The sequence below is a fragment of the Moschus berezovskii genome, chromosome 2, assembly GCF_049115385.1.
Source record: "Moschus berezovskii isolate FMDL1 chromosome 2, NW_MosBer_1.0, whole genome shotgun sequence".
In the NCBI taxonomy this organism is placed as follows: Eukaryota; Metazoa; Chordata; class Mammalia; order Artiodactyla; family Moschidae; genus Moschus; species Moschus berezovskii.
This window is the reverse complement of record NC_142461.1, coordinates 33,530,808-33,549,473: the sequence shown is the minus strand read 5'-3', so window position 1 is coordinate 33,549,473 and position 18,666 is coordinate 33,530,808. Positions and strand designations below refer to the sequence as shown.

Here is an 18,666-nt window from a genome sequence, read left to right as displayed (position 1 = left end):
TGCAAAATCACTGCAGATGGTGATTGCAGCCATGAAATTAAAAGATACTCACTCCTCGGAAGGAAAATGACCAAACTAGACAGCATATTAAAAAGCAGAGACATTACTTTGTCAACAAAGGTCTGTCTAGTCAAAGCTATGGTTTTTCCAGTGGTCACATATGGATGTGAGATTCAGACTATAAGGAAAGCTGAGCACCAAACAATTGATGCCTTTGAACTGTGGTGCTGGAGAAGACTCTTGAGAGTCCCTTGGACTGCAAGGAGATCCAACCAGTACATCCTAAAGGAGATCAGTCCTGGGTGTTCACTGGAAAGTCTGATGTTGAAGCTGAAACTCCAAATCTTTGGCCACCTGATGCAAAGAGCTGACTCATCTGAAAAGACTCTGATGCTGGCAAAGGTTGAGGGCAGGAGGAGAAGGGGACAACAGGATGAGATGGTTGGATGGTATCACCAACTCAATGGACATGAGTTTGAGTGAACTCCGGGAATTGGTGATGGACAGGGAGGCCTGGCGTGCCATGGTTCATGAGGTCGCAAAGAGTCGGACACGACTGAGCAAATGAACTGAACTGAACCCTGAATTGTATAGCTGATATGCATATTGCTTGTTTTTTATACTCAGTCTGTTTTTTCCTCCCTAGTTTTGAAAAGTTTGTCATGTTTTCTCCTTCTCCTTTATGTAGATACAATGTCATACACATAAATGATGTGTCCACAGTAATGGGGTAAGCTTGAACCAATACCTAGTTTCCAGGAAATAAATTAACTTCTCCTTCTGATTTCTTGAAATTACTTTCAAACAGAAATACTCTCAAACAGAATATTTTCTGAGTAATAAGAACTCACTTCTAGGCTTCTCTCAACTTACAAGAATAATTGAGATTCTCTTAAACCACAGGAGGAGGAAAAATCAGAGGAAACAGTATTTACCAAGGCTTATAAAAATTTTTAAACAGACTTGATGTTTTCAAATAATACCTTAAAGGGAACATGTGTCACATTGAATCTTCTTATTGCTAACCTTTCATTCTAATGAAATGTTCTTCACATATTCATGCATATGGCATCAATATAAGTTAACTTTTCAAAAACAAATACACTCACACACAAAACTTTTTTCTTATAAAGGTAAGCTCTTTAGAATAAATATCTGTATAAAAATAGTACAGAACAGTACAGTTTAGTACAATAATAATGACCTACCCAAGGTGGCACGAGTTGTAAAGAAACTGCCTGCCAACGCAATAGATGCAAGAGATGTGGGTTCAATACTTGGGTCGAAAAAATTCCCTGGAGTAGGAGATGGCAAACCACTCCAGTAATTTTACCTGGAGAATCCCATGGACAGAGAAGCCTGGTGGGCTACTGTCCATGGGATCACAAAGAGTAGGACATGACTGAGTATATACACACAACAACACCCAAAACGGTTAAGTTTTTACACATAAATGAACTAACCAGGTACCTAAAATTTCTCCTTTTATCAATTAGGTACTGTTGTTGCCAGCTTGAAGATAGAGGAAAAGGGCCACATACCCAGGAATGTGAGTCTCTAGAACCTGAAAACAGCTCTTAGCTATAAGCCAGCAAGAAAACAGGATCTCAGTCCTACAACCACAAGAAAGTATACAGTTCCTGCGAATAACCCAAATAAGCAAGGAAATGGGTTCTCTCTTAATGCCTCCAGAAAATAACACTGCCAATGAACTGATTATAGTCTGGTGAGACTCACACCAGACTCTGACCTAGAAAGCTGTAAGAATATTAATTTGCCTTGTTTAACTCACTAAATTTGTGGTTTCTAGCTATGACAGCAACAGGAAACTATTTCAAGTGGCTAGGGCAAAAAAACACAAGTAACTTCCACTAGGGTGATAGCTATGGCCAACAAAGATACCTGGAAGTAGGTATGGGGCAAGATATTAAAGAATTTTAGTAATGACGTGGCCAAGCTCAAAGGTCCTTCTATAAAGCCATCACTGAAGCCAGGGATGCTAACCAGCCCAATAGAAGAGCAGAACTACTGTGGGATTCTCAGACCTCAGCACATGCACCAGGTGTACACAGTGCAACAGTGCACACTTGGGATCTGAGGGAAACAAGGAAAATGTGGGCACTGCACGTTTACAAGATGTTTCTGGAGAAAATAATAACAACAACAACAAAATCTATCTGATAGCAAAAAACTTCCTCTGTTCTGTCGACCTGCAATGTCATCAGATCTGTATTCATCACTCGGCTGCTGTAACTCTTTCCTTTTCCCTGCTCTTTGTTCCATGTTATAGTATGGCTGACCCTTGAATAAAACAGATTTGAATTGCATGGGTCCACTTAAACACACATTTTTTTTCAATAAATATACTGGAAAATTTTTCAAAGTTTGTGACATTTTGAAAGAACTTGCAGACACACCAGGTAGCATAGAACTGTCGGAAAAAATTAAGAAAAGTTAAGTATGTCATGAATGCATAAAATATATGTATATAACAGTTGATCCTTACCCTGATCTATGGTGATATTTAAATTAAATTAATAATGCATTAGTATTCTCACACTTTTATAACTTTGCTCTCAAAGAACTACACTACCATTCAAGATGCCTCTCTGTACAGTATGCCTCTCTCTTGCAACTGGAGAAACTGCACATCAATCTATCATCACAGGTAAGTCATTTTTTTTTTTTAATATAACAATATTTCCAGTAGTGTTATTATGAGTATGACACTGTGGGCCATAAAAATCTTATGATTCACTTACAGAGTATAGGCTAGACTACAGTGATGCAACTGTATCAATTACACTAGTCTACCATAAAGCAATCACACTGCTACTTCACTATCAATACCTGTTAATAAATATGAATTTCTTTTTTCACAATATCTTTTCATTTTTATGTCTAGTGTTAGTACTGCATATACCAAGTAAACTATTTTATAAAGTACGAGATAGCACTGATGTATGTACTGACTATTCATCTCATAAACAGACAACATAAACTAATGTTATTTTGTATTATATAAAAGCAATACAGTATCATAAATGTTTTCCTTATGATTTTCTTAATTAACACTTATCTCTAGCTTCCTTGGGACTCTCCTGTGGTTCAGCTGGTTAAGAGTCCACCTGCAATGCGGGAGACCTGGGTTCGATCCTTGGGTTGGGAAGATGCCCTGAAGAAGGGAATGGCTAACCACTCCAGTATTCTGGCCTGGAGAATTCCATTTTCTGTTTTAGTCCATAGGGTCACAAAGAGTCAGACACATCTGAGCAACTTTCACTTCTAGCTTCCTTTATTGTAAGAATACAGTATATAATAGTTATAATATAGAAAATATGTATTCACTGACTGTTTATATTACTGTTAAGGGCTTTGAGTCAATAGATGGCTATTAACTTTTTAAAGAGTCCAAAGCTATATGTGGATTTTGACTGTGTGGAGGTCAGCCCTCCTAACCCCTGCCTTGTTCAAAGGTCAACTGTAGTTTTAACTTTAGAGTCACCTCAAATCCTTTTCTGAAGTAGGTGGATAGAAAGCATAAACAAGACAGCAGAACTATAGCAATTGGTTTTCAAGTATGCACAGATTATTCATTCTGGGTTGCAAACAAAAAAAAAAAATCAAGATAGTAAGTGAAATGAATACTATTTATAAAAAGATAAATATACTGATAAATTCTTCGATTTTTCTTCAAGTATTTGTTTAGACTATTAAAATCAAGCTGAGATGGTAAGCATACACTCTACTTACAAACAACTTTTCAAAGAACATTACTGTTAAATAACTTTCTTAAAGGTATTGTATCAGAATCTGCCAGTGAGTTACAAAACAGTATCTGATAAGTTAGAATCAAAATTCTAGTTCTGGCATTACAATTTTTAAGTAAAATGAAAATATGACAAAACTTGCATTGAAGCAATTGTGAACACTATCAATGGAGAAAATTCACCAAGACAGCATCATGCCACCATATTTTCCTGCCTTAAGATTCCCCTGGGCTTTTTTCCATGGCCATGCTGAGCATAGATAAAACTATGGCCTGAAGGCTCAACACCTGGTTTTGTGTGCAGAGATTTACTGGTTTACAATATTGTCTATGACTACTCTGGCACTAAAATAGAGTTGAATAGTTAAGACCATATTACTACAGAGCTGAAAATATTCACTTAATTTCTCCTTTAATAAAGACTTTGCCAAACCACGGCCTGGACTCTAGGTCCTAGAGATCCCCACTAATAAAGATAAATGATTCCTATGATTGAAAGAAAAATTCTCTACCAAAGTAAGTGGATGCTTAAGGGTGCTCAGAAAATAATTCCCAGAAAGCAGAATGTAGAAACTAAAGCAGTCTACATTCATGTACTAGCTAGAAAAATGAACAGAAGACATTGATTACTATGCTAACTACTTATATCTATAAAGCATTAATAACACTATAATGTTAATACTGTTATACCTACTGTAATACACACACACAGACACACACACACACACACATATAAATAAAACAAAGAAGACAAAAAATAGTCTGATTTTTTTAAACCTTGCAAAAATCAGACTAAAATGGAACTAGAGCCAACTCCAAAAATTCAAGTTGTTCAAAGTATATGGACTGCCTAGAAAACAGTCATCTTACACGGGAACCAGACAAAGAACATTCTACATTCATCATTTATTAGAAGATAAGCAAGAAAAGAAAAGCATTAGAAGAAACTCATTTTTGTTTTTTTCCCTTTCTACACAGAAAGAATATATCTGGACTCGGCCTACTCCATGTTCCTCTCAAACATTTTATGATGCTCACCACCTTCTTGCTCGTGGGTCTCAAGGGGTTCTTTCCAGACCTCCCAAAGTTCTCTACTGATGCAAAAGACCTGGTTCCCAGTGAATTCACTGTAAGATCACAAAAGCTAGCCTAATTCAGTACTAATCTTTCCTATATTATCATTTCATAACACCTGCATGAATTCACAAACCAAAGTCTATAAAGCTGTGTCGCTAAGTGCTCCCTCTATGTCCAGCACTTGTGTCAATTTCAAAGAGTAACCACTGCAAGTACCTCATGCTCAGCAAAAGAGGTAGCTTCCAAAAAACAAATATTGCCACTTCCGAGGTATAGAGGCAATAAACAGACATAACTCAAAGAATGGGCTATTGAACAGGCTGGCTATGGGGCCCAGAGAAGTCCCTCTGTGGTGAACCACAGGAGTATTTCATGACACTCAAATTTTCAGTCACTGGAGGGATGCACAGGCCATGTAGTGCAACCTCCTGGACTCTGCACGGGCCCGCTAGGCGGGTCAAACGTACAGAAGCTCATGCCTTCTCGAATTGCCCTGAGCTCAGAAGCTGGGTAAAAGACATGTTGCCAGCAGTAAACTTGGCAATGCTGTGTCTATATCCATAAAGCATGAAAAGAATGGGCAAACAAAATGGTGAACACTGAACAACCCACTGAAAGTGAAAGTTGCTCAGTCATGTCCAACTCTTTGTGACCCCATGGACTACACAGTCCATGGAACTGTCCAAGCCAGAATACTGGAGTGGGTAGCCTTTCCCTTCTCCAGGGGATCTTCCCAACCCAGGAATCGAAGCAGGGTCTCCTGCATTTCTTAACCAACTGAGCTATGAGGGAAGCCCAAACAAAACCATTATGGAACAGAAAAAACCAAAAGCACTTGGCAAAGTTGAAGCTGAAATATGGAAATACTGGCTTTCTCCTGCAAGGTCACGCTCCTCTGGCCCAGGGCCCCTGCTCTGAGGTAGGGTTCCAGTCCCTATCAATTCTTGCTTCCCTGGTTCACAGCAAGTACCACTATGGTCAGGTTAATTAGCCTAGTAATCATGTCATTTTTCACAAACTCCAAAGAAACCATTTTATACTGGGTCTCATTGTGAAGCTGTATTTCACAGAAAGCATCCTACCTTAATTGAAGCAATATGGAGCAAAGTCTCTCCTCGATGATTTCTCTTCACAGCTGTAAGGCTAATGGGCCACAGCTTTGTTGCTGAGGGACTACACATCATTCGTCTGTAACTTGGACTGTTCAGTGTAGAAGGCGGTGTACTTGGTGAAAGGCTAATGGATTCATCCAATATAGTACGGCTTCTCCTCCTTAACGTGTCACCAACTTTAAGTTCGTTTGAAGGTGGTGAAGAACAGCCAGGCAATGGCATGTTTTCTGAGAGCACTGTTTGCTTAACAGAGTTTCCACCAGTGTTCTGACTGCTGCTTCTGCATCTCTTAGAAACAGGACTGGAAATTCTGTTGTGACGCCCACGCTTCCCATTACGACCTGATGGCAAGGATTTCTTGGACGGAAGATAGTTTGCAGAGACTGTCTTCTCAGGAGTCACTACTTCATTCTTGCTCTCAATTTCTGGAGACTCTATATGCTCAGCCAATGGTAAAGAGACTTCAGCCAAGCTCCCGAAACATTCAGATTCTGTTACGGACCCACTTGCTAGTAAGTCTATTTCACCATTTATCTCCAGGTTAGCAATCACAGATGGTTGGCTACAGAAGGATACCAGCTTTTCCTTACTTTCCTCTTTGGAGTCAAGGTCACCATCTTCCTTTTCTGCCTCTAAATTCCATTTCTGGTTGATTTCAGCTAAAGTTTTCTTTTTCTGTTTTTTTCTAGATTTTGTGGAAGGTTTCTTAGGCCCCTCAGAAACCTCCACCGGAGGGCTCATAGAGACAAATTCGTACATGGAGTTCTCCTGAGCATTTCCATCATTTTTCACAGAAGGCCGGGTTTGCACTGAAATTTTATTCACAGTATATCTGACTTTCTTACTTCGAGGACTAAACCACATTTTTATTGAATTCTTCTTATTGTGTGCATCATTAAATAAACTTTTCCTAGATGTTTCTTCTTTCAAATCTGAGAGGAAAAAGGAAAAGAAATTTGTTACATCAACTTAATCTCTCTCATCTTGAGCTCCCAAAGAACTGCGTTGATAGTTCTCCTAAGGTGTATCACCTTTTATTTGTGTACCTCTTCCTTCCTTCCTACATTATGAAAGCAGATATCCTCATTCAACAAATATTTACAGAGTCCTACCTGATTTTAGACCATGTTCTAGAAACTTATATTCCACTGGGAAAGACAAAATATACAAACAAATAATTAGAACATACAGTCTGCTGTATAGCCACAGGGAAAAGCTATATTAAATAAACAGATTAACAGGTGAGATTTATTAATAAACAGTAGTCAAAAAAATTAAGACTTATTAGCTGGGGAGGGAATAAAGTCAAGGAAAAAAAAGACTTATTAGCTGATGCTTAATTTTAAAAGAGGACTTTTGAAAATTAATCAATATAGTTCACTATAAAACTAAAAAGAAAAACAGGTGGTTTTTCGCAACAGATATAGAAAAATATATACACTGGCCAAATCCAGTATCCATTCATTATTTTTAAAAAGGCTCAGCATTAGGGATAGAAGGAAACTTCTTCAACCTGCTAAGGACATCTACAAAACTACACACCACTAGTGCCATCCTTAATGAATAAAAGCTGGACTACTATTTTGTTCCTCCTATCTTGTTTCTGTCATCAAGACAAGGCAAAGATGTCCACTCTCACCATTCCTATTCAACATCACACTGAAAGTCTTGGATAGCACACCAAGGTTAAGAAAAAGATAAAAATCACATGAATTAGAAGATATAAAAATATATCTGCTCAAAGCTAACTTGATTGGCTATATAGAATATCCCAAAGAATCTCTTAAAAAATCACTAATAAAACAAGTGACTGTTCAAGGTCATAGAATACAAAATCAACATACCAAGTTCAACTGCAACTGTATTTCTATGTACTAAAAACGAACATATGTCAACTATCAGACAATGCAAATTCTTGTTGGCAATGTTAAAGACTTCAACACTTATGCTAAGAGCAAAAGAAAACCACTAAAATGTGCTTTCAATCAGGTGACATGACTATATCTGTGTTTTTAAAAGATCCTCTCTTGGCTGGAGTGTGGGAGAACAGGTTGGAAGAGGACAAGAATGGATGCAAGAATAATCGTTAAGAGGCAAAGTAGTAATATAAGTAGAAGGTAACAGCCTAGAGAGGTGATAGTAGAGAAAGAAGTAGGATTATTCGAGAAATATTTAAGAGGTAAGATTACAGGATTTGGTGATGAAAGGAATAAAGGAGAAGAAGGTAACAAAAACAAATCATATGTTTCTTGCTTATAGCACTGGAGGCACCTAGAGAAAAAACACTGATGCTGGCAGGGACAATCTGCTCAGGCTCCTGAGCACACTGACAGGCTCCTGTGGAGTGTACCAAGAAGGCAAGGCCCTGGATGCTTTTTACCCAGGCCATTGCTCAGGACTGTGTGTGCAGCAAGCAACCCTGAGCGAGCAGCAGTGTTTCCCCAGGGGAAAAAAAGCAGGCCCATTTCTGCTTTTATGTGCATGCTAACGTGCTTCAGTCGTGTCTGACTCTGTGCCGCCCTATGGACTCTAGCCCACCAGGCTACTCTGTCCCTGGGATTCTCCAGGCAAGAGTACTAGTGTTATATACAGTCAATTCCCCAAAGTTCAGGTTCCTTTCCTGTATCGCAACCAGCTGTATGTGCAGGAATCCATGATGGGCCCTTTGCCAAGTATCATCACAGATGCAAAGGTGCACTGAGGAATTTCAAAGGCAATGTGATAAAATATTTGCAAATTTTTTTACCCATGTACTCTTTAACAAGGCAATTTTACCTCTAGTAACCTATCTTACAAAATATACAAAATATTCATACATGTGCCTGCAAATCTGGATGTGTGAGTGTTAACTGCAGCAATATTTGTAATAGCCCAAATGAGGAAAAAAGTCAGTATTTATCAACTGGAAATCGGTTAACTATGGAGCATTTATATTACTAAATCTTATGGCACGGCTATACACATCAACTAACATGCAAAGATCCTCAAGACACTTTAAGTGTAGTACAATCCTATTTACATTTAAAAAATTCTATTGTGTTTATATTCAAATATTTTCATAAATTCATAAAAGAAAGATTAGGAAGGTTAACTAAGAACAGCACCTCAGAAAAAGATTTTGTGTTTTTGGTTGGGAATAAAGGGGAGAGGGGGACTTTCACATCTTACTCTACATACTTTCATACTGCTTACTCAGCTGCTGAGAGAATGTTCTATTTCTTATGTAAATTAAACAAAAAGAAAATAAAACTTGTATAAAGTTGTATACCTAATTGGTGACTGAGCTGGCATTTGAATTCCTAAGTTTTCACCGAGTAAAAATTAAAACTTTTCACTAAGTACATACTATATGTAATACTGTGATTTATAAGAAATATACATTTGGTCTTTATCCACCGTTATTGTTGCTGTTTAGTGACTAAATTGTGTCCAGCTCTTTTGCGACATCATGGACTATAGCCCGCCAGGTTCCTCTGTCCATGGGATTTCCCAGGCAAGAATACTGGAGAGGGTTGCCGTTTCCTTCTCCAGGGGATCTTCCCAACACAGGGATTGAACCTGTGTCTCCTGCATTGGCAGGCAGATTATTTACTACTGAGCCACCAGGGAAGGCCACTGTACCAGGCAGAGAGTTCCTAAAACCCTTCAAATTTCCTATATGAACCACAGGGGCATCTTTTGTTACATTTAATTGTGTTCCTAGTTACCGAAAGAGCTCCGGTAAAAAAGATAAAATGGGTGTCTTTTATTATTCATAACAAGCCCTGGTTCAACAACACCTGAGTTTATGTTAATAAGATATCAGAAAGTCCCTAATGTTGGAGGCTGGTTGCCAAGGGAACCAACCTGGATTATAGGGTTAGAACTTTCAATCCCAGCCCGACCGACCTCCAGGAAGAGAGGGACAGAGGTTGAGCCAATCACCAAAGGCCAATGATTTAATCAATCAAAACCTTGATCAGGCTTCCCTGGTGGCTTAGACCATAAAGAATCTGCCTGCAATGCAGGAGACCCAGGTTCAATTCCTGTCTTGCAAAGATCCTCTGGAGAAGGAAATGGCAACTCACTCCAGTATTCTTACGCAGAGAATCCCAGGGACAGAGGAGCCTGGTGGGCTACCGTCCATGGTGTCACAAAGTCAGACACGAATGAGCAACACACACACACACACACCCCTATATAAAGAAGTCTCCAGTTTTAAAAAAAACTCCAAAACACAGGTGGAGAGTTTCCAGGCTGATGAACGTATGAAGGTGATGGGGAAGCTGTACACCCAGAAGGGACATAGAAGCCCTTTGCCCCTTCAACACACCTAGCCCTATGCACCTCCTTCTGTCTGGCTATTCCTGTGGTATATCCTATTATAATAAACCAGGAATCTGGTAAGTAAAATGATGCCTGGATTCTGTGCGACACTCTAGCAAATTATTTAAATTCGAGGTGTTGACAGGAGCCTACAATTTATAGCCAGTGGGTCAGAAGCACAAGCTGGACCTGAGAGTGGCACCTAGGAGGAAGTGGGGGCGGTCTTGTGGGACTCCTAACCTGTAAGATTTGACACTGCCTCCAGGTGGACAGTGTCAGAATTGGGTAAACTGACACCCAGCTGATGTCACACAATGGCGTGTTGTGTGGAAAACCCGCACATCTGGTGTCAGAAGTGAAACAGCACTGTATGTAACAGCAGGGTGAGTGGTTGTGGTGGTTTAGTCACTAAGTTGTGTCTGACTCTTGCAACCTGCAGCCCACCAGGTTCCTCTGTCCATGGGATTTTCCAGGCAAGAACACTGGCATGGACTACCATTTCCTCCTCCAGGGGATCTTCCCAACCCAGGAATCGAACCTGGGTCTCCTGCATTGCAGGCGGACTCTGTACTGACTGAGCTGTGAGGGCAGCCCAGCAGGGTGAGTAGAGGACACATAAGGGGAAGAGAGCGGTTCCTTGCACAGCACACAGCACAATCTTTACGTGCATTCTACTTTTTCAGACCTGCCAATCTTGCCTATTAACAGAGGCGCCAGGAATAGAGAACGAACTGTACAGCATTTCACTTTCTGATTCTGGCAGTGGTCCCTCTTCAAACTCTCTTGCTGTGTTTTTGCCCTTAAGCCAGTTCAGTTCAATTCAGTTCAGTCGCTCAGTCGTGTCCGACTCTTTGCGACCCCATGAATCACAGCACACCAGGCCTCCCTGTCACAGCACGCCAGGCCTCCCTGTCCATCACCAACTCCCGGAGTTCACTCAAACTCATGTCCATCGAGTCAGTGATGCCATCCAGCCATCTCATCCTCTGTCGTCCCCTTCTCCTCCTGCCCCCAATCCCTCCCAGCATCAAGGTCTTTTCCAATGAGTCAACCTTTATTCAAAAATATTCCCTTAACATTCTCTTTTCTCACTCCATATGGACAGGTAAAACCAACCCAGTCAGCCCAGCACAGTGGTGAGCATGTAAACAATGCTCAGAAAACACTGATGAATTGATGAATAAATTATTTGGTATATTCTCTTAAATTCCCTGGTGGCTCAGATGGTAAAGAGTCTGCCTGTAATACTGGAGACCCGGGTTTGATCCCTGAGTCAGGAAGATCGCCTGGAGAAGTAAATGGCAACCCAGTCCAGTATTCTTGCCTGGAAAATCCCATGGGCGGAGGAGCCTGGCCAACTACAGTCCATGGGTCGCAAAGAGTCAGACACGACTGAGCAACTTCACTTTCACTTTCATGTTCTCTTAAATCTTGACTGGTATTTACACAAGGGAGGTTAGAATTCAATTTAAGGGCCAGAAGAAAGTTGAGGAATTGTCCAATTCTCTCATTTTAAATATAAGGAATTAAAAGTTGAAAGAAGAGGGAGTCTCCCATCTCCCAATCCAATACTCTTCTCTCCACACACACTGGATTATCAGTTATGAAGAACACCAGAAAAGCAGGGAAACTGGAAAAACCACAATCACCAGGATCACCTGAGAGGATTGACAATGACCAACAAATAACTTCACATTGCCTAATGCTTACTCCCCGAATTAACATAGACTGAATCTCCTACAACTAACTAGGACAAGTAGAATAGGTTTTATTTGTCCTATTTTAAAAAAGAATAAGGAAGTTATTTGACTAATGTTTTTCTCTTGCAAGGTCACTCTTCATTCAAGCTGAAGCATGCATGAGTGCTCAGTCGTGTCTGGCTCTCTGCAACGCTATGGACTATAGCCCACCAGGCTCCCCTATCCATGGGATTCTCCAGGGAAAAATACTGGAGTAGGTTCCATTTCCTCCTCCAGGACATCTTCCGAGCCAGGGATGGAACCCGTGTCCCCTGCATCGGCAGGCAGACTCTTTTCCAAGAGTTCTATATAGAATCTTTCTTACATTATGGAATCTAGAGAAAAATTTTAATGAAGTTCTAACACTAAGGTTGCTTTAAGAAGAAAACCAACTTGTGCATCTTACTCCTAAGGACTGGTAATAGGAAGTAAACATGTATGGATGTTACCACGGTAAAACTGTCAAGTGTGTTATTTCTATGAAGCTTTCATACTTAAAGAGATACACAGTAATTTTAATTTCATTTTTCTATTGTTTCTTGGAATACATTTCAACATTTCTCATGTCTTAAAATATTAGCAAGAAAAAACAAAGGTATGAAATATTATATTGAATTCCTTTTAGATACTCTTTATTCACAAAGAACAGTTTAAAATTTATTTTAATACACGAGAGGATTAATAAACTCTCAGATCTCTAAAGTTCAAAACCCCTTTGGTGTATTCTTTCACCTCATGTTTCTTAAGTACAAAATTCCTATCTTTATAAATAGATTTGCCAAGTAAAAAACAGCACTTTAAACAGATTAAGAAAAATGAAACACTGGATTTTGAAAATCAACTTGTATTTATCTCTGGAGAAATTTCAGAGATATGATCTCTGTCAAGCAAAAAAATTCAGTGAAACCCCCACTCACTCCAAAGAAGCTATTCCTTCCTCCTGGGAATGAAAAAGGAAGCCACTGCACTGAAAAGTCAGTTAACGATAAGCCAGCTCGAAGGAGAAGAGGGTATCAGAGTGAGAGCAGACCCTCTAACACCCTTTTTCCATCCAAACTGAACTGATGCTCAGAAAAGTGCAATTAAGACAGGATCTTGGAAATAAAGACAATCCAAATGAAGATCCATTCACACAGACTTTACATCTAAATTCAACATCTAAATGTCACTTTTCTCTGCAGTGACAAATAGATTTCAAAACTAAGTCCTTTCCAACATAATCTGGAGACGAGAGAAAAGGTCAAAACGAAATGTTATCAGGATTACTTTTTAAGAAAGACTCAGAATTACAAAGACTTAAAGGTTAATCCTTTGCTAGTCTGTAAAAACTCATACTTGAGTTTTTTAATTTAATATTAAACACAGCTGATGACATTTTCAATTAAAAGCATTGAACTCTGAGGTCCTTAACAGTTATAAAACTTGAAAAATGTAGAATTAGGCATTTTAAAGGAAAATTAAGACTTGCGGGTAGTAATAACATAATTCACTAAAAAAATCTAAACCTAAAAAGACAACAGAACTTCAAACTGAGGAGCACATATTTTCTTCAGTAATAACATAATCAACACTTTAAAATGAGGAACACAAATAAAGGAGTAAATGAAGACAGCATATATTCATGCAATTTACAAGTACACAATAATCTCACTAATCTCACTAATCATCCAGTAATAAATTTACTCAGGATGATTTTGATGATGCATCTTGTCCTAACTAAGCAATAATGACTACAGCAAACACGATTTTAAGTGTTGGATTTTACACAGCATAACTAAGTTAAGAGTGTAAAAAAGAAAACACGCCACCGCTATTGGAACAGAAATCAAACTATCAACAGCTGCAACAGGTTTTATGGGTGAAAGCTTTTAAGTATAAATTATCATAGTCATTTCATGAAGAAAAACACTGGTTCTTCCTCTACATAGTAAATTTCTTAATGATGATGACATTTAAAAGAATTCTATTCACTGAATTTAAATATTTCCGAGTACTCCACAAAACACCGAGGAACAGAGATGTACATGCTGCTAAGGAGCTGCTTAGCCAAGTTTTTCTTCAAATTTTATAATAAACTACAGAAAAGGGAAGCAATTAGCAAATGTTATTTAGCTATCATTGATCTACATCAAAGGATTATAATGATGCACATTGTGTGCCTTTCAAATTATTCTCTATTATAGGTTTCACAACAGAAGTTGAGAAATCTCTTTGACAAACTAGTCCCTTATTAAAAATCAAAGGAAAGTACTTTGCTACCATCTGTGCAACATTAATGCCTTCACCAAAGAATGATTATTTTGTAAGTTAAGAAGTATTCAGTTCTATTTAAAACAAAACAGCAGTGACACAGCTATTCAAATGCTCATCTTCATCTATTATAAAAAAGTCATAGCATATATGAAACACTATGCTATTCGCTGCAGAAAGACCAGCATCTCTCCCAGAACCTTTCCTAACAGAAAGGAAAATTGAGACCCATGAAAGCATAATCAAAGTGTTGCTGTTTTTTTTTAATGTCACCAACACCAACATATGCTTCACAAAACCTGACCAGCACCTGCAATGTCTCATTTAATAAGATGGGGGGCAAGAGAAAATAAAAACTTTAAAGTTTAATGCCACTCGTAGAAAGCAGATTATATTTTAAAGAATAAGGTAAAATTACCCATAAATGGTTGTCAGAAAAATTTATGGCAATCTCTTCTCTTTAAAGAACACTGAACCAAGAAAAATCTGTTCAAGTATTTAAAAGCTCATTTTAGAAAGTATTACTATAAATTAGGCTTCTTTGTCACCAGTATACCATATACCATGTCCATGATTTGACAAGTTCTTCCTAATTACCCATTTTAATTACAGTAATTATATATTTTATAGTAAATGAAAGTAACAAGATTCATTCAGAAGTTAAATTGTGAATTACAGGTTTAAAAAAAATAGAGAAAACGTGGCTATGTCCAACCATTCCACTTAATTAATCATATTCAACAGATTACCATTTAATAGAACCATATGATTTTGGAGCTAGAATTTAGGAATCACTTAATCTAATATCTTTATCTTATAATTAAATTATTTTCCAAGTTCCTCATTACAAAGAGGATGAACCATTATTTGTCACCAACTGTTAGCTCCCTTTACATAGTCATCTAGTTTGCCTTATAATATTTTGGCTTTAGAAGTACTTCCTAGATAAAAAATATATGGAATAAACTATAAAGACACAAAGGATTTACCAAAAGAAACCACCTCAATTTCCTTCAAGACTAAATCTGTTTTGGGTGGCTAAACCTTGAGAGGAAAAGGTGATAATGATGCAACTTACAAGAAGCAGAGAATACTTTGTACCATGGAAATAACACATCCAGATAGAAATTTATACTTCAATATATTTATAGTCTAGATACATTTCATCTTTCTAAATATAGCAAAAGAGATGTTACCATTATAAAATGGATTACTGAAACCAAAATGTAAGAATTTGTTTTAATATTGTTTTAATTAGGTTTAGTCTCTAGGATATGAATTAGTCTTAACACTGCCAATCTTTTTCTAACACAATTCAACAAAATACCCACACTCCTAACAAAGTATTGCGCTAAATGATAAAACAACATGCAAGACACTGACAATATGACCATCCTGCATAACCTAGGCCCTCAGTTTCCTCACCTATAGAATAAAAATCCTAAAATTATCGTTATAGGTTAGGTAAACAGTGAAATTTCAATTCACTTTAAAATAAGTAAAATGTTAAAGCCAGCACAGCTCAAGTCTGATAATAACTAATGTACTCATCATTCATTATAAGGAAAATAAACACAAAATGGCCTTTGGAAACTGAATCACTGTAATTCACTCCCCACGCTCCACCTCTGCTCTTAGATGAGAAAGACAGAATTCCAGAAGGCCTCAGGTTCCACACAAAAACTTGCTCTCTACTCGGCAATTTTCCTACATCTCTTTTTTAATGATGAAATAGCAAGGCATTTAATATTCCAAGGTCCATGAAATGTGAAAACCATACTGATAACTCAACTAACAGTAAAATTTCTTAAGGAGCCCCCGACTGCTCGTGGCACCACATGGCACGCAGACCTCAGTAAGCCAGAAGCGACTACAAGCAACCCACTGAAGGTTATTCTGTTCCCCTGTTAGTACCATCAGAGGTGTCACAGTGCTTCTTTATGGGCTAACCTGTGTCTCTCCCAAAATTCACATTTGGAAGTCTTAATCCCATTATCTTAGAACATGACCTTATTTGGAAACCGGGTCATTGCACATATAATTAGTTAAGATGAGGAAGATGGGGCTCTAATGCAATATGAACCATGATCAAACAAAAAAGGGAAATTTGACACAAACATGCATATATGGAGAACACCACATGACCGCCTTCTACAAATCAGAGAGAGAAGCCTGGCACTCATCTTTTCCTTGCAGGCCGCAAAGTAACCAAACTAACCTACCCCTTGATTTCTAGCCTTCAGAACTATGACACAGTAAATTTCTATTGTTTAACCCACCCAGTCTGTGGGACTTTTTTACAATAGTCCTAGCAAGCTAACATCTGACTATACAGCAGCTGAAGAAGAATCAAATCAGAACATCATGACAGCCACAAACAAAATAGCACCCAAATTTCAATGCCTGGCTGACATTCCTAAAAGGCCACAGATCTTTAAGAACCTGATGCAAGCCACTTTCACACAGACATGACATTTTTCATATTGCACATTTAACTCAAGAGAATCACTAAACCCCACCCTCAACACTGCTAAAGATACATGGACTCTTGATTAATTCCTGCCTAATCAATGGTATAGGGATGGGAAGGGAGCAGTTCATACAGCCATCTTTTCTAAAATATAAAGTAAAACACTATCAGCACTGCCTCTGATAAAGAAGGAAAAGAACACAGATGAACTAATAAAACTTTTCCTCATTGTGCCTTTAAATAGGTTTACGCAATTTTTTAAAGGTAAGTACTTCTAAAAATATGTGCATATAAAATTATATCTGAAAATAATGAAAAACTTATCACCATAGCACATTTTATCATGAAAGAATAAAATCTAATACAATAATCAGAAAACTAGATAAAGAAAACTTTTCTTTGGTAAACTATGGTTCAAAGTCTTCTCAAAAATATGGACGTGGTCAGTAAGACTCAAAGTAGTTGTCTTATTTCTTTATTTTGCCCAAACAACTTCAACTTTAGTAGTTGACAATAACGTATCATGTTGGAAAATAAGATCATAAATTTTAAACAATAGAAAGTCTACCATTTTATATGAGCTTAATCAATCATTCATGGCATCCTACCAGTCAAGAAAAGGTTCTCCCATAAACACAAGCTAACATGGTATTATCTGGTCAATAAAAAAACAATTCCAATATCTGATTATGAAGATTCAAAATGTTTTACTTTCTTTCCACAGCTGATTAGCTCTCAGCAGAAAGCACAATGGGAAGATACATAGTTAATACATAGAGTCTAAGAACAATTTGAAAAACATTAACCTCTGTTTAAATAGAAAAGAAAATGAATACTACGTTACGATCTTTCAAAATGTGCACACCTAATAAATCTGTAGGAAAGTGAACACAGAAGGTTGCATTCTGTCTTGTGAAATGATATTTAAGTGAATTTTAAGGACAAAATCATTATTACTAGGGACAAAAATCACTACACCATATATATTATACAGAAATTATTGTAACAGTAAAAAGCAGGCAGGAAGAGAAGAGGACGACAGAAGATGAGATGGTTAGATGGCATCACTGACTCCATGGACATGAGTCTGAGTAAACTCCAGGAGTTGGCGATGGACAGGGAAGCCTGGCGTGCTACAGTCCATGGGGTCGCAAAGATATGATGCTGGGAAGGATTGGGGGCGGGAGGAGAAGGGGACAACAGAGAATGAGATGGCTGGATGGCATCATAGACTCGATGGACATGAGTTTGAGTGAACTCCGGGAGTTGGTGATGGACAGGGAGGCCTGGGGTGCTGTGATTCATGGGGTCGCAAAGAGTCGGACATGACTGAGCAACTGAACCGAAGTGACTAAACTGAACTGAAAATGCGGGTAGTGTAGGTGAGGAAAAAATCTCTGAACTGACAATCAAAAGAAAGAGGCTTTATTTCTCCTGCTCCTGGTACTAACTGTATAGGAGACTTCAGGCAAGATCATTTAACTTCTCTGGACCCTGGCTTCTCATCTATAAAATAAGGGAGTCGACTTAATTATCTCTAAGGTACCTGTCACATCTTGATACATAACACTATAAACCTTCAAATCTGAAATAAGTCATTCATATTTTATACATTTATAAAATCAATATGAACCTCAGTTATTTAAGAGAGACAGTGATGCTTCCTTCTTACCTGAAAGATCAGTGTCATGCAGCAAATTCCGAAGCTTACTACAGAGCTGGATCATGCTGTCCAGCTGTCTGTTTATCTTCACATCTTGCATCCAGGCTGGGGTATAACATACTGGACATCCGCTTCCAATGCAGTCACTTACACAGTTACTTAAAAAGGATCAAAAAATATATAGATATCAACACACACTCAGCAGAATCTAAATTCCAAAAAATAAACAGCGTGAACAGAAGTAAATGAAGCAGAGGTTGTTCTAATAAACACTGGTCAAT

The 18,666-nt window shown here is 38.1% G+C and overlaps 1 protein-coding gene across 1 annotated transcript in view; it reads right to left on the bottom strand.

Moving 5' to 3' along the window:
- The window catches only part of BARD1 (BRCA1 associated RING domain 1), a 74,469-nt gene that overhangs the window by 35,179 nt on the left and 20,624 nt on the right, over positions 1-18,666 (bottom strand). The window contains exons 3-4 of the mRNA XM_055398369.2: positions 18,395-18,543; positions 5,929-6,890 (exon numbers count right to left, since the gene is read on the bottom strand). Of these exons, the coding sequence (XP_055254344.2) occupies positions 5,929-6,890; positions 18,395-18,543 (1,111 nt within the window). The remainder of the gene's footprint in view (positions 1-5,928; positions 6,891-18,394; positions 18,544-18,666) is intronic.